The 27054-nt window shown below is 42.6% G+C and overlaps 3 protein-coding genes across 5 annotated transcripts in view; 1 reads left to right on the plus strand and 2 right to left on the minus strand.

Moving 5' to 3' along the window:
• The window catches only part of LOC131266619 (transmembrane protein 184B), a 30157-nt gene extending 12249 nt beyond the window's left edge, over positions 1–17908 (minus strand). For 2 of the 3 annotated variants that reach the window (XM_058269214.1, XM_058269213.1), the window contains exons 1-2: positions 17864–17908; positions 12857–13623 (exon numbers count right to left, since the gene is read on the minus strand). In XM_058269214.1, the coding sequence (XP_058125197.1) occupies positions 12857–13087 (231 nt within the window). In that variant the 5' untranslated portion in view covers positions 13088–13623; positions 17864–17908. The remainder of the gene's footprint in view (positions 1–12856; positions 13624–17863) is intronic. The other variant, XM_058269212.1, reaches the window with a different exon arrangement.
• Positions 17909–20526: 2618 nt separating this feature from the next.
• LOC131266623 (syntaxin-8) lies at positions 20527–21637 on the plus strand. Its single transcript, XM_058269220.1, has 3 exons — positions 20527–20669; positions 20741–21267; positions 21344–21637. Exons 1-3 carry the CDS (start codon positions 20638–20640, stop codon positions 21502–21504), a joined length of 720 nt encoding a protein of 239 aa, XP_058125203.1. The 5' UTR covers positions 20527–20637; the 3' UTR covers positions 21505–21637.
• Positions 21638–21834: 197 nt separating this feature from the next.
• On the minus strand, positions 21835–24023 carry LOC131266620 (cytochrome b-c1 complex subunit 2, mitochondrial). The gene is made up of 4 exons (XM_058269216.1): positions 23854–24023; positions 23526–23668; positions 22419–23463; positions 21835–22353 (listed from the first exon to the last, which is right to left on the minus strand). The coding sequence occupies exons 1-4, from the start codon at positions 23896–23898 to the stop codon at positions 22267–22269; spliced, it is 1320 nt and encodes a 439-aa protein (XP_058125199.1). The 5' UTR covers positions 23899–24023; the 3' UTR covers positions 21835–22266.
• Between the last annotated feature and the right edge of the window lie 3031 nt (positions 24024–27054).

Genomic DNA, 27054 nt, shown 5'->3' on the forward strand with positions numbered 1-27054 from the left:
CTAACGAATGTCGTGTGGATTACATTGGCTAGCGGTGGTTTGTAACAAAATCGTCAAAATAGAAGCATCCAAAGGAGTGCCGCACACGAACGTCGCACACCTGACACGATCGATTTATGACGTTCAGCGCGAGGTTGTGCGTGCGTTCGTTGTTTGGTGCTTCCGTATTAATAACATGCTCACGGCAATAGTTCCACCGACCGGAACCCTCACCCTGCCAGGGCCGACCCCGATAATTCATTCATAATTCAATACCGGCCTGAGGCGGTATTTCATCCCCACTTTCCCACGATTTTCATACGGAAAAAGGCACTTCCAATCGGCAGTCTCAAAATCTGACCCAGGGCTAGGTGGATCTAATTTTCGATTAGGCGGGATACAAACTGGGAGGTTTTTCTAAGCATGTCCTGTGGGGGGAGTACTTCTTTGAAAAGCGAACATCCATTAACGGTACGGTTATCAATATGCAATGATGTTGAGGGAGAATTAGAATAAATTAGTCACGATTTTCTCCAAGTTACTTACAATTACCCTTCAAAAAGTCAATTATAATTGGAAACAGCATTTGAAAACCCTAATTAATTCCGGATTAGAAAGAAATTTTAAATTTCTAACTATCCATCCACAAGTCAAATCCGCTAGCTGGTAGCATAAAAGGTAATAATAAATTCAAAGGGTGAGTGCTCTCAAAAATCGATATTATTGATTGACACTGACACTCCTTGCGCCACACACCTTTTATATGGTTTGCTTGCAATGCGGGAAAAAAGCAGAAAGTGAGTGATTCTTTTTCAACACTCCCTAATTTTTCGTGACATTGACTGATCTACGGACACAGGCAGTTCTAATGTTTATAAATTACCAACTAAAATAAAAGAGGAAACGTCTAACGATCATCTCACACTATTTGAATACGATACAATAAAATTATTATTAAATTAAATTTTTACCACAATCATAAGAAAACTATTTAGCAACCCACAATGTTCCTGATTACTGATTAAATTTATCATCATATCTAGCAACTCATGTTAATTATGATGGCAGCAAGAAGAATATTTTTAGCTTGTAAGTTTTATTTTTACAATTTTTAGCTTCCTTCTTGTTGGCCACACCAAAATCCACCCATCCCCTGGGTAACCTTCGTGTTTTTTGACGCATTGAAGGTGCGTTGAACGTTTTCATAGATGTCGTATAATCTCCGTTCCGTGCCAATAGGATATTTGTGTATTTCCTTACACCGATGTACCTCAATTCCCTGCTTCTGCTAGCAAAACACGGCACATGCAATCTGCCAAACAACTGCTAAACAGTCAACCGTCTGCTGATAATGATGAGCACGTGAAGTAAAACTCGAATGAAGAAGAAATTAATCCCTGTTTACTGCGGCTATAAGTCAAAAGTTGGGCTACCAGTTTGTTGCAAAGAAAAACACGACATTATCCAAACCCCTGAAAGCACTTTCTATCATGCACAAGAAACGGTCTGTTATTGGCAAAGCCGTTGCCCAAAGCTGTGTTTTGCAGGGAAATTAAAACCACAACCCAAGACGGTGGTAAAGCCACAGAACCGTTAGCTACCGTCACCGATACAAAGTGTGGTGTCCGGACCGGGCTGCAGTTGTCTTTAAATTCAAATTATAACGCAATTTGTTGCTTAGAGGAGCGACCAACCAATGTGATCTCCGCACACTAGAGACCAGAGGAGAGGACGTGTTTGCGTAGCGCGAGAAAACGGCCGGGAGTTGGCCGGTTCTCGCATTTCGCCTGTCACGAAGCGCAGCGGCCGGAAATAGAGCAAATGGGAAATCGGAAAAGCCTTTTCATCACACATCATATCCGCCGCTGCGGTTGTCGTTTTATGACGGAGATGAATGACAGCTTGATGAGCAGGCCGGCGAGGGAAAAGGTGCCGACCGACACCGGCACACACTTTTGTCCTCTGCCATGTGAATGTGTGTTTGGTAGTGGTATAGTGTCGCAGTTCTTTGTATCGATTCTCGACGAAACGGCCCAACGACGGGGGCCCCACCAGTGCTAGAACCAGTTCCTGGTGAATTGTTGTAATTTGTGTGCCCGCTACACCATGTAATGATGAACATAATTGTTTTCACCTTCACCTACGCACTCTGCCGACACACCTTCCCGGCAACTGATGGCGCAAAAATGGCAACGTAATCACGCTAGATCAAATCGTTCGCTGCTGATACGCTTGTTACATACTGTGCCACCGGCGTGAACCTACCAGCCCCTTTCGCTGCTGGTGGAATTGCACACCCATACACCTTCCGATACTCTAATAACCGTGTGGTGATTTGAACGTTTGTCAGTAGGTGAATCATCTGCCTCAGATACTTATTTCCCATCGACGTTTCTTAGCACCTCACAACCGGACATAACGCTGATTTATCGCAACAGTATCGCCAGGCAACCTGGCAAAATGTCGGGGCAAACAGCAGCGGAATTGATCAGCTCGACAGCAAATGTCACAACTGTGTCAAGCAGACAACTAAATAACGAACCTTCATCGGGTCTGCTGGTAACACAAGATATCGCCATAGAAAATAAGTAAATTTTTTTTCTTTTTCTTCGTCTTGCGCAACGATTGGGTTCCTCCAAGGTCTACCGTTTTTCGTAGGCTCAGTAGATGTTGCAATTTTCATAGAGAGGGAAAATGAATTAGAGGTTACTTTTATGTGGCGTTTTTCATAAAAAAAAAGTTTAGAAACTTTTGATTTTTGATTGCTCATGTACAAAAAGCTCAACTTCTTCACGACCACATTTTGAAGGTGATATCGTATTTAAATCAACGATTTACTTGCCAAAATAATAAAACATATAAAAATACAAACACGGAGCTCTCAGTTTTCCTCTAACCACAAATATTTCAATCTTTTCTTCTCATCCCATATGACATTGATGTTAATGTAGTCCCTGGGGCTTTCCTAGTGGTTTGTCAACCTCACACACCAATCGATGTTAACGTGAAGTAACGTGCACAATCACTATGGACGTGTCGTCTTACGTCCGTGGCGTTATTACCGACTGTATGCAGAAACCACTTCGCAACGCAGCGGTCAACAATGCTAGTGATTCACCCAAAAGACGATATAAAGGCACAGTCGGAGGTAGGAAGAGAACATGCTCGTACAAGGTTACTTTCTGCCCCGCACTTGATACGCACAAACGCACGAACTTACAAGACGTTACGTTGTGCACGTGTCGCCTTGCAATAATAAACGACCGCCAGGCCAATCGAGAGACAGCACTGCAAATGTCATCGAGCGAAATGAAGTGTGTTTGAGGAAGCACATTTGAAAAAATCACTTACACAAAGCCGTACCTCATTATCGTAGCAGAAGAAACATCGTCGGACCAAAAGCAAAAAGTACTCCACTATCCTAGCGAGAGAAAAGGGTACAAATTGAAGCATCACATCTTGAAAGCCCACTTACTGCTCGTCACCATAAATCGTTCTTCTTTTAGTACCGTCGGCACTCGTTCAACTTCATTTCAGAGCAATCGGTTCGCTCAGTGCACAGCAGGTGAACGCTGTATTTATGCTGGGGAACATCGAAAAACAAAAATCCAGCAAAGAAACAAGCTTGCGAAGGAAGGTTTTGGGGATGGCCACGGTGAAAGAATCAACAGGTAGTTTTCTCTTCGTTTTTCTCGCTGTGCCAACGAAAACAACACAAACCAATGCAAAGTGATACGGCTCATCAGAGATGGGGAAGAGGAGAATTAACATTCAAAGAAAACATAGCTTCTTGCAGACGGATACACCCAGCTTGTTACAGAGCATAAACAGATGCGCACCTACATTTTCAATCGTTAAAACATGCTTTCCTGATTTTGTTTTTCATTTTCGGTGTGTTTTGCAGAAACAATCGACACACGAAAATCGCTTTCCGGTTACGTGAGCACCAGGGACTACGGAACCGCGCCATTGATGCTTGAAGAAGAGGGAAACGATTCTATTGGTTATGCCTGATTTGTTTGGTGGTTTTGCATTCCTCATTCATTTGCATTCAACCCGGGGCGGCAATGGAAAGGGTGTTTGCTTTTCGCTGGCAGCAAAGACCCGTACTCCACGAGTGGTTGCGAGGAACATTATTACTTTTTCCTTCCCTTAGACCTGCAGCTTTTACTTTTACCAAACAATTGTTGAAAACGATACAGCAACCAATTTGAAAACGATCTTTTCCCATTTAAATGGTGAGCATTAACCGTTTCGCATGAAGTTGATCTTCTCTACTGAAAATAAGCCCCCTTGGGTAGCTCGGGTGAACGGAGCAAGAAAAAGCAATAACCGCTGATCGTGCTTTCGCACGAGCAAGCAGCGCAGTTGGCAGGAAGACAGTCTTTCCGTTCGAACCGGTTTTCTGCAGATGAAATCACCCTCCCGCAAGGGAAGTTGCTTTGTGTGCTCGAGAAGGAGAAGTGATGCTGAGGTGATCGAGTTTCGAGTTTCCCGATGATGCGCGCGGAGCCTTTCGAAACGCGAAATCGTGAAAAAGCTTACTGCTCACTTCTCTGGCAACCCAGTAAGGTCCCCCTCTTCGCCCATCTCCAGTCAATTGGACCTGGGGTCGGGCTTTATCGTTGCTAAAAATAAAGTCAAGTCTTCATGTCTTCAAAACATGACACGGAAGAAGAAACCGCTCCACAAGCCTAGATTGGATCTAGTTTAAGGCAAGGGAGAAAACTGACACTGGAACTTGCTCCATCATGTGTACTTCATGCCATTAATATGTCTCGTTTATCACATACAAAGTTGTAGCGTTGTATAAATAAGATGCGAAATACGAAGTGCCTGTAACAATCTATTTACCTTCATGCTTTAGGAAATATTACGGGAAGCGATAGATAATGAATCTAAATTAAAGGAAATTTTAGAATAACTGTATATTTGAAGGTAATAAAAATTTATATTGATCTACTACATATTTTAGCTTTTTTTTATGGAGTTCTATGTACACTAAAAACTCGAAAAATATTGAACTGTCACAGCTGAAACTATTCACACACATAGTTTAAGCACTGCAGATGTTATTGAAGGTTTGTTTGATCACTATTTTTCAATAAAACCATCCAAATTTTACAATTTAAACTCAGTTTTACTAACACAAACAAAACAAGGATGTAAACAAATGTGAAGGTGTATCTACTATAGTATATATAGCTACAACAAGGTTTATACATCACGGGGAAATTGATGAAAAATCAAAGAATTTAAATATGCCGTTATTGTTACTATTAAATTAAATCGAGCTTTCAAGTAAAGTGTAAAACCACTCTTTTCTCAACATCTTCTTCACCGAGCAACGCCGGGGAGTCAAGCTAGTACTTCAATAAATGCAATCAATATCTCATTTGCTTTTGTTCTCGTAATTCTGCATGTAAAACGCAAAATCTTCAACCTTTTCAAGGTAAAACTAGCTAACAACTTAAAAGCAACTAGTTCTATTAACCCTGAAGCAACCTTTGTGATCATCTTCCCAAGGAAAGTGGAAGACGCACTGAGACCGCCAAATGGCATCCACAAAGAATGAATGTAAGGCTGAGAAAAATGGCTTCTTTTAACATATTTCCCACACCTTCCAGTGAATGAGTTAACCTTATCGCCATGAACACTGAACATGTAAGCAAGTATTCAACCTGTTCTAAATGTATGATGTTCGTTTGATCTTGTACATTGTGTAAAACCTCAAATTTCAAACTGTTAAAAACACTGAGGACAACCAAACAAATGGGTCAATGCTAAATTACGAAACAAAACATAATTTAATAACATACACTTTTTTTAAATTCAGACTATGATACAGAATTTGATTAACACGTTAAGCCCTACGTCGGCCCCGTGGGGCCGACAGTGTTCTTCCCCGTAAGCCGGCGTCGGTCTGCTCGGGCCGACAGAGCCCGTTGGGTAGGCCGGCGTTTCTACGAATCGCTGGCAGAACGGGAAGTAGTACAATTTGCGCGTAGGGCTTAACGTGTTAATTCAAAATATAGCACAAGATTACTATGAACAAAATGAAAGAAAAAAAATCTAAATAAAAGATAAAGAAATTTAGTATTTCGCAACGGTCTTACGGTCTTAAGACACGCCTTGGAACATATTTTAAAACTCTTGGCGATCCAGTCCAGACATCACGGAGAAAACGAATTAATCATTTCGCCATATCCATGGCACGATGGGAAAAGATGCTTCAAGAACTTCTATTTCTTCGGTACAATATTGTCTACACAGCGACAAAAGACACCCACAAGGAACCCACACCGTTTTAAAAGCACAACGCCTGCATCTAATGTCGATGATAACGATGGACAATGGATAGTATGCACCGAAGGAATGGAGAGCATACGATGCCAACAAAAAGGACATGCCAAACCCTGTCACTTAATCACCGCTATTCAGATGATTTATGATTGCAAAACGATGCACTCACTTTCGGTTTGTGGGTGTTCGGTTTTTCCTTACCCGGTGCACTTTATGCAGTGAACAAGTTGTAGGAAAGTAGATAGTAAATAACAAAAGAGTGTTGGTGCAAGCGTATTCCTCTGTCTACTTGTAAAAAGTTTTACAATGTTATATTGTAAACTGCTTCTAATTAACTAGCTCTTACAGCTATAGTGAAGCATAAAGATTAATAAAATGTTTAAATGTGGTATCCCTAAAAGAGCTCCTATGTTTTGAAAATATTACTCACTATTTGGTTACATCGTTAAATTCTACGACTTTCGCTCTTTTTATTCCATGCCTTTCATTTGCATGCGATGCAACATATGAATAAAACCCCAAAACATAAAGTATGATGCATTGTTGGCTTCTGTCAACCAGCAGCTGCAGTTTGAACCGCACTGCACCTATCATGTGCACTGCCAAAAGCCAATGCACCATCATCCGTTTGGCTGGAAATGTTTGTCTTTGTTAAAGAAAATACACCGAGAGTCTTCGGTCACAATGCAATGCGACAGCGGGTACCGAATTTACATATTGTCAGCATAGAAAATACATAAACATTTTGCGTTCGCTCAACAGCACCAACACCAATCATTCGGCGCTTACATTGCCCATTCGATGTTCATTTTTCCCGAACGGACGCCCCGGAATACACAAGCTCGCAAACCGGATTCCGTTGCATCTTCGCACAAATCCTTTCACATTCACATTATGGTGCATGCGACTCGCCTTTCCGGTGGAGCACTTCCTTTCGCAGGATGTATCTTTATTTCTAAATAAATATAAATAGATTTGACCGGACATTGGAATCAGAAAAACCAAACTGCACTTCTTATGTCGTTTCCATTCCTTTTGCACGGTTTCTCAATCTCCCCCAATTTACATCTGATGCAACTCAGCAGTCGTATGGTAGAGTATTGACTAATACGCTGGTCACTAGCGTAACGGAACCGAAACGGATTGACAAAATCAACCGTAGGAAAACCCGAAATGAAAATTTCCACCAATCTAAAACTCGGCCATGAATAGGAAATTAATGAATTCCTTCGATTCCGCTCTTTTGGTTTACGCTTTTAATTGGTCCCTTCGGCAACGATCTTCTAGCCCGTATTCTTGGCACCGAATGTGTTTCAAAAATGAATAAGACGACTTACGCATTAATAAAAGTCTATTTGGAACGTATTTGCCGATGCAAAGTCCTTGACATTCCATTCATACACACTCAGTAATCGAGTAATATGTGATCAAGTTCAAATAAAAACATAACAACGAAAATGAAAGTCGATGAAAAACAAAAACTGCAAGCAGCAGAGTAGAGTGGCCTTTTTGATGCAATCCAACGTAAATAAGTTGATGTAAGTTTTTCGTTTTGTTTTCGGGGGAAAAAATTAAAGAAATAAGCACCTTAAATTAACGCTATAATCATTTACCTTAACGCTCATAGGTTCAAAAACCATCAACAATTTTGTAGCTGAGAAATTACCAGCTAAACTAACGGTAAGCACAAGACGTTGCACGATGCGATTTGCAATAAATTCATCGTAAAAGTTCCGAAACCACACCGACAGTTCGGTGCCCATTCGAAGGCCATATACGATGGACTTTCGGGGTTGTTTGCTGTTTTATTATGAGTTTGCGATTGTAAAACACTCATCAAGGCTTGATGCTGTTACGTTTAACCTTGCGTTACTACTGACCGGAGGAGAGCATCAGAAAGCACAAACTAAATCATTTTGCCATTTGCCGATACGGACTCATCAAAACTAGATAACCTTCCGAAACCGCTCCCCCGCGATGGGTTGCTCAATCAATTTTTTGTTTCCATAATCAATTAGCGTTTGAAAGACATTTTCTCATTTGCATGTTGTTCGTATGGCGTGTAATTACCTCTCTCCATGAAACGCGTGTGATGTGCGGTTTTGAGAAAGCTTTGAATTAGTAACCACGTAAAATTCGTGTTTCTCATTTGAAACTGCATTCGATTATATGACGACGATGAATTAAAAAACATCTCATGTGATCGTACTATTTTGTGTCTATTAAATTAAAGATCTTTCGAAGCAAACGATAACATAACATGCAAAAAGGCAAGAAAAGATTTAATATAAATTAGGACTTCTTAAAACTGCTATGAAATTTTAGCCAAATAAATAATCGAGCCGTCATACCAGTATGGAGAGTTTGATAACGTGGCACAATTATACTTCGATGCGTTCGTGCATCGAAGTGTTCCAATGAATGCTCGTTATCCAATAGGAAAAGTGGATAATAAACGATGACTGGCTGCTACTTGGCTCAAGATATCGCCTGATAAATCATTCCATTAGGCTCACGTCCGTCTGTGCGTCCGAGATCTTTTCCTAGTGATTAGGAAAGTGTTTACATAAGGACGTAAGTATTTCTCCTCCCGCATCAACCTGACGCAGCCGCTTGCAATGGACACACGATTATTGGTAAGCAGTGGTGATCGCTGATGGGTGGAAAGAGGGAATGTGAGGAGATTGGCTTCCTTGGTGGAACAAACGATTCGGACGAGACGATATCGAACATTATGCACTCTATGGCAGCGAGTGAATGAAACACACGACTTCGATTTCCCGCCAGACGCAACAATAATTTCTGACGCACTAAACATGGCGGTTTCCTTTCTGTGGGAGGGAAATATCTGCAGTATGCACCGCGAGTGGATCACCCCATTTCGATCTCGGTCCGTGGAATTGGATCTCGGACAACATGGAAGGAAACATACCGAATCACGCACGGCACCAAAAGAAGCATCAGCCGGAGAGCCATATGAAGGAAAAACATGTTTGCATTGTTGATGGAGGGGGGGAAGAATTGGTGGCTTCAGTATCTCGGTCAGAAGCGCGCATGAGGCGAAGACACGCGGATAGCCATCGTAAAGCCAGTCCGTGAAGCCAGTACATGCTTTGGTTCAAGGTTATGCAGCACGAATACAACTGCGATGCCATCAATGTTCTGACCCCTAGGAGTTTGTTTGAATTTAAAACGCTAAGTTTACAGCATACATAATTGAACAAAATGATAATTTGAGGGTTGGGAAAAGGAGGGAACTGATAATTTGAGGGTTAATTATCCTAACACTAAACTTTGAGGTTTCATCAACCATTGCTTTTCGCATTGCAGATTTTAAATTGCAAGAAATGTGAAAAATTATAAAAATAAGGAGTCTGAAACATTTTAACCAGGGTCACTTTATTGGCCAATATTAAGCGGTAGGAACTTTTACGTGTCTAAAGGTTCGGAAAATTTAGATATATGCATTTTATTAAATTACTAGACAAAATCTCCTTTGTTATCTCCATTTTTTCGAACGAACTTGTGCACAAAGTAGATTCAAAACCAAACCCGCTCAAGTACGCCACGGTGGGGCAAGAAACCAGCTCCGAGCAAATCCAAGGACACCAGCGGAAGACGAATTGGTGAAGAAACATAATACCGAATATACGTCATGCGCCGAGAATCGATTCGCACTCGTGTCATTTTGCAACGTCCGTGTTGGAGTGGCCTCCAACGGTCACCCATCCCGATTGGGAAAGAGGTGGGGCGGAGGGAGGAGGGACCTTCTGAATGATGATGATTTAATCTAATTAGTCTCTCCAAATCAGCCACTGAGGAAACGCATAGCAATCTTTGCCGAGGGTGCGTTCAAGGGAGGGATTCCAGCCAAAATATGGAGGGCATGGGCGGATGAGGAAACGACAAGATTTTTATCCATTTTCTCAGGTGCGGAACCAATGATACGGGGAGGCAAAAAATAAATTAAAAACTTTTCCTATTTTCGATACCGACGACGAAGTAGCTAAGCATCACTAAGAACGCCACAAAGGATGCTTTTGTATGAGCAACGTTTGCCAAAGGATGTGTGTCGGTGCGAGTGTTCGTTTTCCATGTAGACTCCACCGCCTAGCTTAGTCTATACCCCTTTGATATAGCTGTGAGAAAAAAAGTACCTTCAATGAAGTTTCCTGATCTTAACGAGCAAAGTTTAGGTTTTGCTGAACGTCGCCAACACAACGAAAATACGAAACAACAAACAGAGCTTTGGTGGTAGGAAAGATGTTAGCACACAACATGCTTCTCTTGAATACAAAAAACAAAAGTTTATTGGTGAAAAATCATGCAGAAACATCCTCCTTCTTGCCTATCAAGATATGAGCGCACTTCACTTTTCTTAAAAAAACGGGGGAGTATGGGTTCTATACATTGCACGTCATCTACAAAGACTTACACATCTGTTCAATCGAAAGATTCTTCCTTTGGTACATGAGGTTACCAGTATTTAATATAACTATGTCATACAAATGTTTTAACCTTTAATTAGAACCTTTAAGTAGGACAGCATTTAAATGTTATTTTTAAAGATTATATAATCAAGCGAATCTTGATACAATAAATTATTCGATATGATATTCCCTACAACAAATGTGCAGCAACGTGAAAATGTGCTCCATACACATACGTAAGGCCATCAACTTCGCTAGCCTCATCGATGTCCTGTGTGCTACACATTTCTTTTCCTCTAAACTTTTAAAAACTCTACTAGTGCCCGATACACGGTTTTTCCCCGCTAGGTACATGTATGTAAGTGACTCCCAGTGGCTGCAAGACGGAACTTGTTCCTGTACTTTGGTTGCTGCTCCTGAACATTATTAATGTAGCCAAAAGGGGAGGGCTGCATCGTTGCGTGATTTTTTCCACATGGCAGGACCATACCGGGCGAAGGGGACTTTCCGTCTTGAATCAAGAAGCGGCAGCGAAGCCAGTGAGGAACATGTTCCATGGTTTGCGTTTTCGTACGTATCCCGTTATGAGAGCTGCATCGAGAAAGAGGCAAGCTGGGACGGTGCCACCTGCAAGCCAACCAACGGCTGTTGAAAACCTGACTCCGACAGCGCGCGGCCCACTCAAGGACGCCAGACGAACGAACGCCGGAGAACGACATACGACGACCGCAATGAAAGGCGACAGAGGCTCGATTCGTCGGTGTATTACGGTGCCAAGGAGGTGGTCAATCTATCCTTGAAGGGGTAATAAAACACAAACACAACGAGACGCTTATAAGCTGTCTTATTTCTAAGGTACTCGTGGTTGAAATCTAGACACCACAACCCAAATAGAATCATAACCCACATTGACAGCTCATTCGCAGTCAGTTTGTTGCATCTATTGAAAAGTAAATCAATAAACAGTTTATTTGATTTTTTGATCCATAAACAGTTTTTTTGAGTATACGATATGCATAATAAAAAACTGATCAAAAGCTACGCTATACTTTACTCGCTATTTCGTGTAGTGCAAGATTATTTGGATAATTGCAATCATGTTCATTACAAATCGATACCCAACGAAAAATGCACCAGGCTTCCTCTATCCGTTGGTTGATTTTGTGATTTTTTTACCATTCCCACCATTCTCGCCGACATTGCTGATGTTGCAGTAGAAAAAACATAGAAAAATACACACACAAGAAACAACAGAAAACAACAATGTGGTGCAACGCATTACATAGACATTTGTGCTCACACGTCCGTGACTGGAGCCACCAGCGAGCAAGCTCCCCTCCCCCTAGTTCCAACCGAATACCGCCAAAGTTTGCGCCATTTCCGCGTGTCACGCGCGGCTTCCTTTGCAACGGTTAGATTCTGGCGGACGACTGTTTGTCTATTTTTTTTTTGTGTGAAGAGTTTGTGTCTACCGAATGAATCAAAATGAAACACAAAAACAAAAAAAAAAGAAATAAAATAGCAGAGTTTAGTACCCTGTCTCTTGTAAAAACGGACGAATGGAACATATTCACATTTTGTAGGGTTCATTGCCGCAAGCTTATTCGGCGAGATAAGTAGATAGTTGACATTAAAAAAATTGTATTGGTGTGTTGTTAAATTAGACACACCACAATTTTCGACACTTTAGGAGGTCTATATGCAGTTGGAAAAATATGGCAAGATAATAGTTTTAACAAACTGTAGCATTAATACCATTTTGGAAGCCTTTTTGGTGACTGGAAGGTACTACATCTAAAGTACTACGTGTATTTACGCTCCACTTGTGGCATTCCAATCGATAGCCCTCTTTCAATAAAACCAAGGTCATGGGCTCAAATCCATACACGCCTCAGTTTTCTTTCTAGGAAAATTTGAGGAAATCTATATACACGTGCAAATTGTCAAGACTACAGAATTGCCCCAATTGCGTACAAAATGGAAAGACTTGGCTGCTGTCCACATCTATCGTGTGGCAAGCAACCAGCGGGAGAAACAAATGTGGTTCGTATTCTGAATGAATTTTTTGGTAAAAGGAAAAAAAACGGTCAAATTTTCCCATTGGCGAATGAACTTTTTCCCCCCCATCCCGTCCCTGAACCTACCTGCTGGCAAGTGATGAACAGTGCCATCCAGACGCAGATGCCGGCGAAAATCTGGGCCGTCTTGGCTTGCAGAAAAATGCCATCGCCGACGTGGTTGATGATAGGATCGATGGCGAGGGCCGCCGCCGGGGCTGCCTCCGTCGCGCGCACAGCAATGTTCGCCTTGGCCGTGCTGCTGGCGACTGTCGCGTTGGCCAGCAGCTCGCTAGCTGCCGGATGTTCCGTGCTCATGGTGGCGCCGCACTCAGGCTCTCCACACTCAAGCGCTTAAACTCCGCCCGCGCACGGAGCAAAACACACACACGCAATCCGCCGCAGACGCCTCACGTGTATGACGTCCCCGGTTACCGTTTTCCCTAGCACACCACCTGAAGGGAGGGGGGACGGGATGTGGATTTGGCGGAGGGTACACCGAGGATCGATTGCCGATCGCTCAATTTGGCGGTTCGTTGCACGCCACCGACGGCGACGACGACGACAACGACGACGAGATCGATCTCTCGGTGAAAAGTGCAACGATGCTGCGCTGCTTTCGGAAGTTTCTTCCGTTCACCGGATGCTGCTCACCACCACTTCCCCTGCTTCCGGCGTAGAAAGCACCAATCTTCGACAATAGATTCGCAAAGCACCAAATTACACACACACCCACACAAACACACAACCAGCACCAGATATCAGCGTTTCTTTTCTTGTTTTCTTGTGTTACCGACAATTATCACTTCTCACTCACGTTCACTACGGCTCATGCATCTGCAAAGCTTACACCACTAGAAACAGCAAAAGGTAGAAAGAAAACATAAGCATACGAATGATGGAAAATTTTCGCTTGTTAAATTTTCACTTTCTAACGATAGAAAAGAAGAGCACTTTTTTTCGCTTCGTTTATGCGAGTGGAGAAAATTCTCTCCACAGTGCGGCTGTCTGGGTAGGAGGATACGGATCAATCGTTTTGCATGGGATGCGATTTTGTGTATGAATCCTTGTAAATCATTTGCAGAACATGACCAAACTGCATGCACATCGGTGTACGATCGGTCGTATTCAACTGCATGCTTGTATTTCCCTAATTTCTACTACAAAAAGTGCAGCAAAAGATGCAAACAACACAACATAGAATTTACCATCCGCTGATTTCAACACCTTTGTACAAAATCACTAAAAAAAAGTGTAATAATAATACCATCCTATCCACGAACCATTGCGTTACGAAGCACTCAAATTGAAGTGTATCAAACAATAAAGAAATTAAATTTTCCACTAAAATGCACCGTCACAAACAAATGCGACAGACGGGACACTGGAACGGTCAGGACGCAAGCTGAACGTTTTGCAGCGTTTAATTACTCGTACTCTCCGGAAGGTGGTACCGGCGCTAAAGTAAAGCCTTGCTTTCGTTGATTATAGCTCCGCCGTTAATCGGCGTAGGCGTTGCTTGCGTTCACCAACTAACAGAAAGGATGATAACTGAAAATGTAATTATTTACAGCAGCAGCCGCGTCAGTGTGAAAGAATCGGTGAACAGCAAATAATTTCGTTTGTGAATAGCTCGAAGCGAATGCAATCTCCGGACGGGCAAAGCTGGAAAGATACAAGAAAAACATGTAGCGTTAGTTAAAAGATTAAACAAACAAAGAAAAAAAAAGTCAGCTTAAATTATGGTGATCATAAGTAATAAAAGATTATCCCAAATATTTAAATGCATGTTGCAATATAACATGCTTCATCCAACATCAAAGCAATTGTAACACAAACTGAAATATGCGCTTAATTGGTCAAAATTACCGGAACACTTGATTGAAATGTTGTGACGAATTAAAAATTGAGCTGCGCATTGGGTTTGTTATGCTGGCCGAAGTGGAGTAATTTTTCCCAACCATAGAAAGACAGAAACAAGGTAAAAACAATTTTCCGTAATCAACTGCCCTACACTGTGTCATCACAATCATCAACATCACCCGCCCGAGAGTCATCAGTTGCTAGAGCATCGAGAGTGATTGTTGTTGCCTGCAGTACTCGTCATTACGATCGTATCTGCCTCCTTCATTTAAGAAGAAAAGCAAGTAAAAAAGCTAAGATTTAGCCACGTCGTCCGAAATGGTGTAACGGTTAATATTCGACCCATTAAGCTTTGGCTTCTTCTCGCGGTTCGCGGGTGGCGCGACCTCCACAGAAGAGAAAAACAATACGGGGAAACATTCCACCGGTTCAGTCGACCGAAGAAAACTGATCTTGATACCGACGAGCTCAACCGTAAGCGCCCTTCACGAAACAACATCCACTCTGATCGCCTGAAGTCGATTATGGCATCGAACTTTAGCGAGAAGAAAACTAAAAGTCAATCTTATTTATCATTTCTGATCGCTACGATGGATGTTTTTCAAACGAGCTGGAACCTTTGAATGTAACAAATTGCAATCGGTTACTAGGAACAAAACGCTTCCTAAAGGGAAACAAAACACTGAATTAGACAAGTGAATTCCACTTTGAACAGGACAGTAATTTAAATTTCCGCACGAATCGGTAAGAGATTGAAACTATTTCATAAGTTTATGTTTGCAGCACATCTTTCAAGGGTCCGCGTTATATGTTGGAATCATATTTTTCTTAAACAAAGTATGAAGAGGTCACCTGACTCTACAGGCAGAATGCAGATAACACAAGACATAACGGAGAACAATTATATCTGATTATTATTTTCCTCCAGGACAAACACACAAATTCACAAGACCCCATGAACAATCGTGATCCTTGCCATTCTAGGAGCCTGTGTTGGTGTGTGTGTGTGTTCGCATTTTGCCCAAAGATATCCCAATCGAGTGGTCCCACGAGATGGCTGGACTTGGCAAAATTGCGAAGAAAATCAACGATAATCGTTACATACAGCTACTCCATCACGCGTCCTCTATCTTAGGACGTCGTTTACGGCGTAAATGGAGATGATGGCTGTGCGATGGAACAGTAGGACACCCATTCTTCTCTTTTTTTTCAAAAGGCGCAAAACGTACCGGTTTTCATGTGGGGGTACTTAGGACTAATCACAAACATCCTGGGCGTGAAATAATGAAGGCTTGAGAACAGGTTTTCCGCAGATCGGACGCAGGTAGCGTTTCAAAAATGCCCAAAGGGATTTTTCCTTAGAAATAGTAGATGATAACAACCTTGTGTTTTCGCGCAAATAGGAAAAACCTTTTTCGAAAGTAAAAAAAATACATCTCGCTTTGCTTTCATTGCAACTTTGACTTGGATTGACGTGCTATCATATTTTCAGCCCTGATAAGAGGCTGCGCAAAGACAATTTCACTACCATATGGTCGCTGGTTATGTTAACGAAAAAGAAGGTAGGGCTTCAAATCCATTTGCTACCACCACGGGCGGAAACTATCAATGACCACTCATTGCCGATCGTTTAGAGTCGAAACGAGAAACATTGTCTGATAAGATAGGCCTAAACACCTCCTACACCGTATGTTAGGAGGGCTTATCTTTTAGAAAAGGGCAACTAGAGATAAACGATTATTTCCCGTGCATCATCTGAAGTATAATTTAGGGGTATGGAATTTGTGCGTCTAAAATAAATTCAAAATGAGTACCTCTCGACGGCAGTTCGAAACTGGACATTAACTTGTTGTTACCATATGCCACGTAGTTCTGGCGAGGAAAACATCACGATTCCTAGGTGGGCCGCGTGTACATGATGTACCGAAGAGTGGACACTTTACTGTCGTATGCTGTTGGACTCACGGCTACATGCATCACAATAGAAGACGAAAAGAGATGCGTGCACCGGTTGTAATTGTATTTACAATATCAACCTTCTCAAGTGAAGGTCTCGCGGTGCACCGTAGAAGTACGCGAATGTCGCGTTTGCTCCACATTTCCATCTTCATCATCCATTGGGCCACTCCGTTCGCAAGCCTCGCGGGAAGGATGGTAGCCTTTTGCCAGTCGAAGCAAGACACTAAAACGACCGATTGTGGTGCGGAGAAAAGGAACAGTAATTGTGGGATTGAGGTCAGCAAACGTACACACACACACACACACACAATACGCACGGATTCGTCTAAGCGCCTACTAACAAACGTAGAGTTTTTCCATATGGTTCGTGGTTCACACGTTTTAGTATTTTGTGTCTTTTAGCGTTGCTGTCACCTGCTCCTCCGCAAGAATGACACGAAGATTCCGAGTGTCAAAAACTGCCATCGTCTCAGATGAACTTGTTTGGCCCCCGGGGGGGAAACAGAAGTGTTTCGTAGAAAAGCGCTAGCCAGCGGTGCTAGGTGACGTAAGTGTGCACACTATTGTCGAATTCGCATGCTTCTCATCACGATGGCGCAGTGAAATTTGCTTTCTACTCGCAAAGTATCCCAATATTCAAACTGAGGACTATTTTCTCTCCATATTTCACAGCGCCTTGGAACAGAAAACGACAACATACTATAGCAACAATACGTACCTTCATTTGGGATGCTCCAATTTGTTGTGTCTCCATAGAACGGTGTCAAAGTAGGTTTGCTTCGATCGGAACAGTTTTACAAACAGATTCTTAATTTACAATTTGATTTGGTTTGGAATTTTGTTGTACTTCGCATTTAGTTTTAGACTGTTGTGTTGTTTTTTTTTTTGCGCAACCATGTCTGCTCCAATGGAATTGTTAGGGGATCGGAGGAAGGGATAATCTTGCGTTCGATTACATTGCGCCTTTTATTGGCACGAAACAAGCAACTTTGTGGTCTCTTTGCTACGAAACAAGCAATATGCCACAACCACTCGCGCAAAGTAAAGGGCAGCCCCTAACAAAAACACAATATGTTCAAAGCCACCAACAACACCAGCAACACGAGAAGAAAAACATATCCACGCACTTTGCTAACCTTCAACAGAATTGATGTTTTTTGTTCTCGCACGAGTCATCTATCCGTGGTATTTTCGCGCAACAGAATCAAGCATCGCCGTCAATTTCCTACACCGTTTTGAGTACAATCACGATTAGCCACCAATAAATCAAACCTTTTTCGCAAACCAGGATGCAATCTTCGACGAACCAACCTTTCACGCCACCGAAAAAACTTTTACTGACAGCTCTGCGCTGAATGTCATCGGTAGTGTTGGCAGAATCGGTATTCGGAAGATCCGAAGATTCGATCCCTAGACGGATTCTACAGATTCGAATCCCATTTGACGGATTCTAAAGATTCGAATCCCATCTAACAGATTTTAAAAATTTGTATCACATTTGACGGATTATAAAGATTTGATTCAATTAGATTCAATCGAATCAGATTTGATTTGTTTGGGACTTGATTTGAATCGATTCTGACTTCTTCCTAAACTGTTTGAATCGACTCACAACCCAAGGAGAACCGTGCTGCACTTTCCTACCAAAAGTGAACATGTCTACCAAAAAACCACCTTGCCAAATATATTTTTGGTAGGCTTGTTTGACATTTACACCTAATAACGTACCAAAGGTGTTGGCACAATCGCCGTACAAAACGTCATGTGTCTTCGATTGTCAAAATTTGTTTTGGTTCTAATGGAATCGGAGCAACTCGTTCGGGAGCTCGAGTTAAGAATAACGCTTTCGCGGGTTTGGGTGTCGGAATCGGAGTGAAGTTTATTGAACAAGTTTTTAAACAACATCATGGAACACGGTAGGAAAAAGGCAGGAAAGGAATCAGGAAGAGACGATGACCCTTAGCGACAAGCGCCGAAACTGCAACACAGCGTTAATAGTTGGTTGGTGGCGGTTGGACATCGCAGGCGATCATCGGTTTTACCATCATCACCAACAGTATGTTACACCCATAGCATCGGTGGCCAGTGTCCGATAGCAGCGCTTGGATCGACCGACTCGGGGTGGTTAACCGGGGCCGGGTTAACTCGCGCCAGACAGTAAGTACGTGTATAAGAACCCACAGCAGAGAGTTCTTACTGATGATGATTTGTCCGCGCTTTTCTCACAATTCAGTATCTCGACAAGGTAGAAGAAGCGACTTAAAATGAACATCAACGCGTTCTAGGTGTTTTCATTGGCCAGGACGGAGTGGTCCCAAGGAGAACCCTGCTGCACTTGCCTACCAAAGGTATCCATGCCTACCTAAAAGAACCTTGCCGAGTGTATTTTTGGTAGGCATGGACACCTCATAACCTACCAATAATTTGTTTTGGGAGGCACCGCAGTGGAAAGAGGTACTGGCTGTCAAACCTTTGTTTGTTTACTGTTTACTGTTTACTGTGCAAGTCTGGCCAACTAGCAAGCATTCGACCGTGTACCAGCGTATTCGTTGTTTAATTATTTGTTTGAGTTTTGTTATAGCCGTTATTGACACATTTCAGGGTCTCGACAAGGAGGAAGAAGCGGCTTGAAATAATCATCAATGCGTTCTACGTGTTTTCACTGGCCATGACGGAGTGGTGCTGCACATCGTACATCGAAGGAGCCTGCTACGATCCGTGGTCGCTGTTTGCCAGCACGAACCAGAGGAGGCGTCGGACGATTTCTGAACATTTCCCCTGATTGCCTACCGAACCGGACGATATATATATAATATTATAGATGTATCAAAATAATAAAACAATCAAAAATATTTTCCTGTATGAAAATAATTATTTTGGGAAAGAAAAGATATCTTGAACCCAGCTCATATAATCTACTACGAATGGGTATACGTTTTTTACGCGTATAGCCAGAAATAAGTGTTATAAACACGTTGCACAGTCACGTTGTCAAAACAGTTCTCTTTTGCGGTGTCCCGCAAGTATCAAGAGAATTGTTTTACCCTTCTTTTCAGAAGTGTTTTACATCCAAAATTGCATAGGAAATCTGCTGCAAAAGAAGGTGTAAAACACTTCTGAAAAGAAGAGCGATCAGGTCTCAAGAGAATTCTTTTACATCAAAATGACGCCAAAATTTCTCGTTGGGGTGCTGCACATCGTACATCGAAAGAGCTTGCTACGATCCGAGGAGGCTGTTTGTCAGCATGAACCAGAGGAGGGGTCGGACGATTTCTGGATGTTTCGCCTCATCGCCTTCAAACAAATGATATGAAAAATCGGTAAGTTTGGTAAGCATGCATGATATGACGGATTGGGACTCGGACTCGAAGATCCGGATCACAAAATGGATTTGAGTCCCTGTAGGGATTCAGTTTCTCCATCACTAGTCATCGGATTCGATACAAAACTGCTATAACCGTTATGAACCGGTTGGCGTGACCTACCGACCTCTTCATGTGATATATACACTAGAAATATATACATATATATATATTTTTTTTTTGACAAAAACTCACAAAAACTCATCAAACCGATTACAAATCGGTTCAGCATTTACTAACACCATCTCATTTTCGAAACGGTTTTTGCTAAAGGAACTACATAGAGATCCTACTAGTTCCTATTACTGGAATGGTGAACCTAGCATTCTACCTGCTCGAAATGCGCTAGTACTGCATTTGTTGGTGATTCATTTTAACGATAAATTCTATTCTTGCTTCAATTATATTAAAAAAATATTCTTTTTGATTCCAATGTATCTTTTTCTCAGAAAACATTTCTCATGGCTTAGTATATCTATACCAATAGTGATTGTAAATCTAACCAACGTTCAATTTAATTCCGTCAAGTGCTCGAAATCTTCCTGTGTTTTTGTTTTGTTTTTTGATGTTCTAGCACTCGATCGTCTTATCAAAATAATTTAATTACTCACCAGACGGGCAGTTTTTTACGTGATTGGAAGTGCAAAAACTGGAAAACTTATTGCTGTAACGTGATTCACTACGATGGCTTTAATCAACATCGATGGAGATCCTTGGTAAGTAATGCTTGATCCTACACACATGCTGCGTTGTACTACCATGGTTCTCCCATTAACTACGCACAAAGGTTAACCGAACTGGATGCTTGCGAAAACTTGAGCAATGAAATACAGTCCCAACTAGCAGCACGCAATCGAGAAAACAAGCTATCGCGCGAATATGGTGTCTTATCGGGTACCGTACGTGTGCGCCTGAAGCAGCTTGGCGGAGAGCTTGAACAGCTTAATCGGAAACTCGGTCTCATTTCGGGAACGCTTACGTCGGGCGAGGCAGAGCGAAGGCAACGCAAAATCGAAGCCTTACAAACAAAGATGATTCAGTTGCAGCGCCAGTTCACAAACGTGAATCCCTCATCCGAACGCACCGACCTGTTTCAAACGTCCAACAGTCGAGGGGTAACGTTCGCCCAAGACGACGACGACGATGATCCAGCGCTGATTGCATCGAGCAGCAGCTATACGGTCGCTGATCTGCGTGCCCAGCAAACCCGCATCCTAGAGGATCAAAACGAAGGGCTTGAGGCACTGTCACAGGTGATCGCACGGCAAAAGGTATTGGCAACCCAGATCGGTGGCGAAGTGGATCTTCACAACGGTAATTATTGTTTTTCAAATGCATACTTTTAAGCAATTTAAGAAAACAATATATTCGTGCAAACTATTTCATCTAGAAATCCTTGACGATTTGGCCCAAACGATGGAAACAACGGACAGTCGGATGAATCGTGAAACCCGAAACATAGGGACAATTACCACGCAGGATTCGACGTGGAGCTACTGGATCGTTATAGGTCTCCTTTTTGTTGCAATTATAATTGCGGCTGTGCTTTGAACCGTTGTTTGTATAGGTTTACGGGAACCCGACGGCTGTTTGTGCCGATCTATTTGTATAACCAAATATACTTATTCCACTAACATTTTAGATTATCCTTAAACATCACTCAAGCATTGAAATATATATATATATTTACATACTAGTTTCTTCTACTTTCCTTGTATAGATCAACAAATTTTTAGAGTGGACAAACTATTCTTACCCCGGAAAAGCTACAAACAAGACAGAACGTTTAAAGTATTGTCCAAACATCCAATACTGTCATAAACTTGGCAGGGATTTCGGTTGCGGTATCATAAATTGCAAACCTACAAGAAGAAATGATGTTTATCCTATTTATTGAATAACGTTTTGCACCAATCGGTCATTCGGTTTGGTTGGTTGTTTCTTGAACAGTAAAACACATCAATAGGGTAGCCGAGTCAATCTACGTCACTGCTACTATTCCCGCTGTTCTTGCGCTGCTGAAGATACTGATGATCCTTAATATTTCCAACCATCATCACCAACAGTTCGTTCTGCTCGAAGTCGTTTTCTTTGCTCATCGGTTGGGATATGAAACAAGGTTGGAATTGAACTACAATTTTTTGCTATGCTTATTGCGTTTCTCTCATGTATAGCTGGCTTTTGGTGGTTTTGACAAGAAGACAGAGAGACACGAAAACGAAAGAACCTTTTGAAAGTCTCCGGATCTATTTGCATGTGGGTAAGCGAGCCAGTTGCTTTGCTGATGGGAGGCCGCTAGCTGGGTGGGTGGATTTAATGAAGCTCGCAGAGATGGGGAACGTGGGCCAAATTGCCAACGGCACCGATGGCAAGCTTGCTTGAGGCGACTTTTCGGGCGGCCTGCAACAAATATAACAGATAAATATAAATTCTTTGTCAAAAGCTTAGGATAAATGTAAACTTACAGCCTGCACATCACTGGTCGAGACGGAGTTGACGGCAGCGATCAGGTCACTCTGCTTGTAAACCTGTCCCAGCAAGGCCGCTTCATCACCCAGCTGGGTGAGCAGGGAGCTGTGGTTCTCGGTAGCCTCAGCCAAGTTGAGCAGAGTCAATGCCTTACCGCGCGCGACATCTGCATCGCTAACCGAAAGAGACTTCAGTGCCTTCGCGCCAGCTTCAACGGCTTTTCCAGCGTTCTTGGCATCCCCAGAAACGATAAATCCGAACAGACCATTATCGCTGTATCCGTTGAAGAGGCTGCTGCAGTTGACATCCCCAAGTGCCTTCGTGAGGACACCATTGTTAGCGCCACGCTTCGTGACCGGTCCGAGGCCAGCGGCATGATGCAGCACCCAGAAAGCCGTCGCTTCCTTCAACGAATCCCAACCGACGGCCTGGGCAGCGACGGCAACGGCCGCCCGCGATCCGGCTCCGTCACGGCGCACCTCGCCGGTGTTGAAGGTGGACTTGTTGGCGCTGCCAGCTCCCGACTCAAGCGCGAGACTTTGAGCGAATCCGACAAGCAGCTGGTGGTCAACACCAACGCCGGCAACCGCAGCGCGGTTTGTCGTACAGTTGGCGGCAAAGTAGTGCTGCATCGTTTCCGATGAGTGCTTGCCGACGAGATAGTCCGGGCAAAATACGGAATTGCCCAGACCACCACGGAATGCTGCCTTGTGCAACAGATCCACGGCTTGCACCTCGGACGGGAGGCGTGCCAACTCATTGCGGATTACTGGCGTCAGTTCGGCCAGCTCCCAGGGCTTGAACACCTGACCAGTGGCAGTTGCCTCGAGGTACTTCAGACCCGTTTCCAGATGGTCCTTCGTCACCGCGACGCTATAGGTGACGACTTCACGATCCGCGCTCGTGGTAAGAGATCCACCTGCCTGCTGAATGTTGCGAGTTATACCGAAGGCTGTTGCCGTCTTGGTCGAGAGGCCACCGGCGGCACGCAGAACGTGGGCTGCTCCGAGACTGTCACCAGTTTCATTGCGGGATCCAGCGCTAAAATATTGGATTTCAATTGTTAACAATCACGTAGCCCAAAATCAGCCAAATATAATCACCGGAAGATGATGGAGATCCGGGACACTGCAGCGTTCGGTTCCGCAGAAGCAACCACCAGCTTGTTCGGAAGAGTGGTCGTTTGCACCTCGCCCGAACCACGGGAAGCGGCAGCAGCCTGTGCGTGCGCGGCGTAACCGCGAGCCTGCAATCAATGAATAGATATGTTTAATCTTCTCCTTTAACTTAGCAACTCGAGATCGATTCCACCAAGGCCCCGGAAAGGATAACAGATTATTTCATCACAGAGAACACTTTACGTAACATTTTGACGTTTATTCCGTACGCACAGTATCGGACGGTAAAAGAGAACAGTAAAGGAAAGCTTACCGCTGCGGCACGGAGCATGGGAGTTTTCGATGTAACGGATGCCATTATCCTTGCGATTTAGCTCCGGGGATTTTTGTACGTTCGGATGCGCGGTGACTGCTGCGGCTACGGAATATCCGAAACTTCTTTGCTGCAACAACAGTACTCGTTGCTGTCCGGGATGAGGTACGTGAAAATTCGCATTCACACTAGTGTTGAGCGTTTCAACCTGCACCCAACAGGTTCGATCGGGGGATTAGAAGTGTACAGATCATTTTAATGAATTTCAGTTGATGAATCAAATCGGACGCTTGGATTTCAGACTGATTTAAAATTTTATAATCAATAAGTACTAGAATAATAGCAAAATTTGACCTTAATGATCACTGTTAAATAAAAATGTGACTGTTAAATAAAAATATAAAATAAACACGTCATTTGAAAGAACCCAGAACAGCAGTTCCCAATTATTTCTATTAATTCACATGTTTCCCATCACTACTTAAGTTGGTCAAAACCAGAGACGTGGTTTTAAGGAGGGTTCAACGTCAGTTGAACAATGTCGATGAACAAGTAAAAAGTCGATTAAATTTGAAAAAGCAAAGAAACAGGAATGTATGTATCACAATTATCCTAGAATTTTTCAGACAAATGAGCAGTCAGCAGTCATGAACCAAGTGATAGCAACCTTGCACGGTAAACTAGTGGCACCGCAAAAATATCCCTAGCACCAGCTGATAGCTACACTGCCCATACTCGCATATGAGTCCCATTTGCAAAATCACCATTTTGAGAAAATAACGATTAAACATTTGTACATTAGATAATGTTTTGCTGTTATTAGTGATACAAAATCCATGATTGGTTGGTCATAACTTTTGTATTGTAACATAAACATTTTGTTGAGAATGACTTTTTATACAAAATACACGTTTTCAATATAAAAATGGTCGAAAAAAAATATGGGACACGTAATGCGGGTACAATCGAAAGCAAACGCAAAAGTACTCGCATATTAGTCCATTAGTATGCTAAGATTACCTTGCAGGTTCATTCATCAACAACATTGTTGTTCGGGTTTTCATTCGATACGGATGTTTGCACTTCAATAGTGACTAATCGGTTTTAAATATGTCCCTTGACATGATTAAACTTTATGGTGAAGATAGTGTCGCCGAAAGTGTGGATTTAGAGGAAGATTTCTATGGATGTGATCCGGATAATCTGAATCCGAATGGAAAATGTGAGAAGTTAACGGAAGCTGACCGCAACTTATGGGATTCATTTTTAAACCGCTGCAATGTTTTTCAAAAGCAGCCTTGTGGTCATGCTAAAGACGATGAGACCAACGATTTTCTGGATGCAGGCCATTCTCCAGATCCAGTAGTGCCCCGCAGATCAGCATCGTATGTGGAGCATACGAATGTGACACCAGAGTTAATTCAGAATCAGTCCGTTGACAGAAATGCTGCCGGTGATACACTTCATGTTGGACATCCTCCGCTGGATGTTGATTCGGACGGAAGCTATTTTTCCGAGAAAACTAGTAAACGTAAAAGAACCAAAAAGGAGCAACGTAAGACTGTTGTTGCCAAAAAACGGCGACAGTCCCATCCACCACAATTTGAACTCTGTGGCTGCAGGAAAAGCTGTGCTGATAAAGTGATCAAGAGATGATCGTACAACTATTCATCGATCATTTTGGAAGCTGGATATTGCAGGGCAGACTGACTTTTTCCGTGAAAGGGTGAAACGTGTGCCCGTCAAAAAACGAAGCACAAACCGTCATGAGCTCAATGGACTGCGCAAAATACACTCCTATCATTTTTCACTCGAAACGGCCGACAAACGGGTTGAGCGGGTCTGTCGCAAGTTTTTTCTCAATAGTTTAAGTTATGGAGAACATTGCGGGTAAGAAGTTCATGAACTCTTCTTTGTCACTATGTTTTACTATTTGATGATTATTTTTAGAAATTTGGCTTACCGGAGCCTTCAATCAGATGAAGACAATGTTCCAATCAAGCCTAACTCGCGGGGAAAGTATCTACGGAGTGTTGAACGGAGGAATGCTGTAAAAGCACATCTATTTCAACCCAACAATTTCCCATTATCGGCGAGAACATGCCCCGAACAGACTCTATCTGCCGAAAGATGTCACCCAGAAACAAATGTTTGATCAGTACCAGGAGACTCACCAAGATCTGAAAGTAAGCTACACGTTCTTCTGCCGAATGGTGAAGCAATTGAATATTTCAATTGTAAAACTCGGGCATGAAGCATGTGAAACGTGCGAGTCAGCAAAGCAACATCAAGACTTATTAGGGCATAAGGATGACGAGACAAGCCATGGCTGTTCTGTTTGTGACAAGCAAAAACATCATATGCGTGTTGCAGAAATTGCGCGCAATGCCTATCGTGCAGATGGTGATAACATTAAACCGAACGAAATCGTGCTGGCTGTGGATCTCCAGAAGGTAGAAGGTATCAAACAACCAAAAATATACAATTCTCATAGTTTTCTTTTAATGTACCAGCTGCCCCGGCTAGATGGCTTTATAACACTCGTGTTTGCACAAAGGCTTTTGGCGTTCAACGAAACATTTGCGCCTATCGGAAAATACGCCAAAAACAATGCTGTGATTGCTTGCCTATGGAATGAAGCGATTTCAGGCCGGTCAGCAAATGATATTATCAGCTGCTTCGATTGAGTTATTGGACACCTTTCCAGCCATCGTAAAATAACATTCTGGCTTGATAATTGTTCGGCCCAAAATAAGAATTGGGGACTGTTTCTTCACCTAATTCTGTTGGTTAATTCTCCTTCAATCCAGGTGAACGAAATAGTGCTTAAATTCTTTGAATCTGGCCATACGTTCATGGCGGCAGATTACTTTCATGCAGCAGTTGAAAAGGCTATGCGTCAATCACCACCTATAACTTACCCAGAGTTTGCTGCTACTGTGTCTAAAGCGAAGACAAAAGTTGATATTTTGGACATGAATGTTATAAATTTCTTCCAAACTACGTTCAATGTGAGCCAGTACACATTGAACAAATGTAAGAAACACATTTTTTTTTTTGAAAATATATTGGAAATGAACATTAGTCATGGGGCTAACTCAAAAGTGATGAAAAGTCAAATGGGACTCATATGCGAGTATGGGCAGTACAATTTATAGACAAACGTTAAGCTCCAATTAATGATCACAATTATATTAAATG

Source organism: Anopheles coustani, chromosome 2, assembly GCF_943734705.1.
Source record: "Anopheles coustani chromosome 2, idAnoCousDA_361_x.2, whole genome shotgun sequence".
NCBI lineage: Eukaryota > Metazoa > Arthropoda > Insecta > Diptera > Culicidae > Anopheles > Anopheles coustani.

Excerpts from the sequence above, each read along its gene's own strand:
- LOC131266623 (XM_058269220.1), top strand. The coding sequence starts at position 20,638 with ATGGCTTTAATCAACATCGATGGAGATCCTTG. Across the intron at positions 20,670-20,740 it reads AACATCGATGGAGATCCTTG|GTTAACCGAACTGGATGCTT; the intron begins GTAAGTAATGCT and ends CTACGCACAAAG. Across the intron at positions 21,268-21,343 it reads CGAAGTGGATCTTCACAACG|AAATCCTTGACGATTTGGCC; the intron begins GTAATTATTGTT and ends TATTTCATCTAG.
- LOC131266620 (XM_058269216.1), bottom strand. The coding sequence starts at position 23,898 with ATGGCATCCGTTACATCGAAAACTCCCATGCTCCGTGCCGCAGCG. Across the intron at positions 23,669-23,853 it reads CCATGCTCCGTGCCGCAGCG|GCTCGCGGTTACGCCGCGCA; the intron begins GTAAGCTTTCCT and ends CATTGATTGCAG. Across the intron at positions 23,464-23,525 it reads CGGATCTCCATCATCTTCCG|CGCTGGATCCCGCAATGAAA; the intron begins GTGATTATATTT and ends CCAATATTTTAG.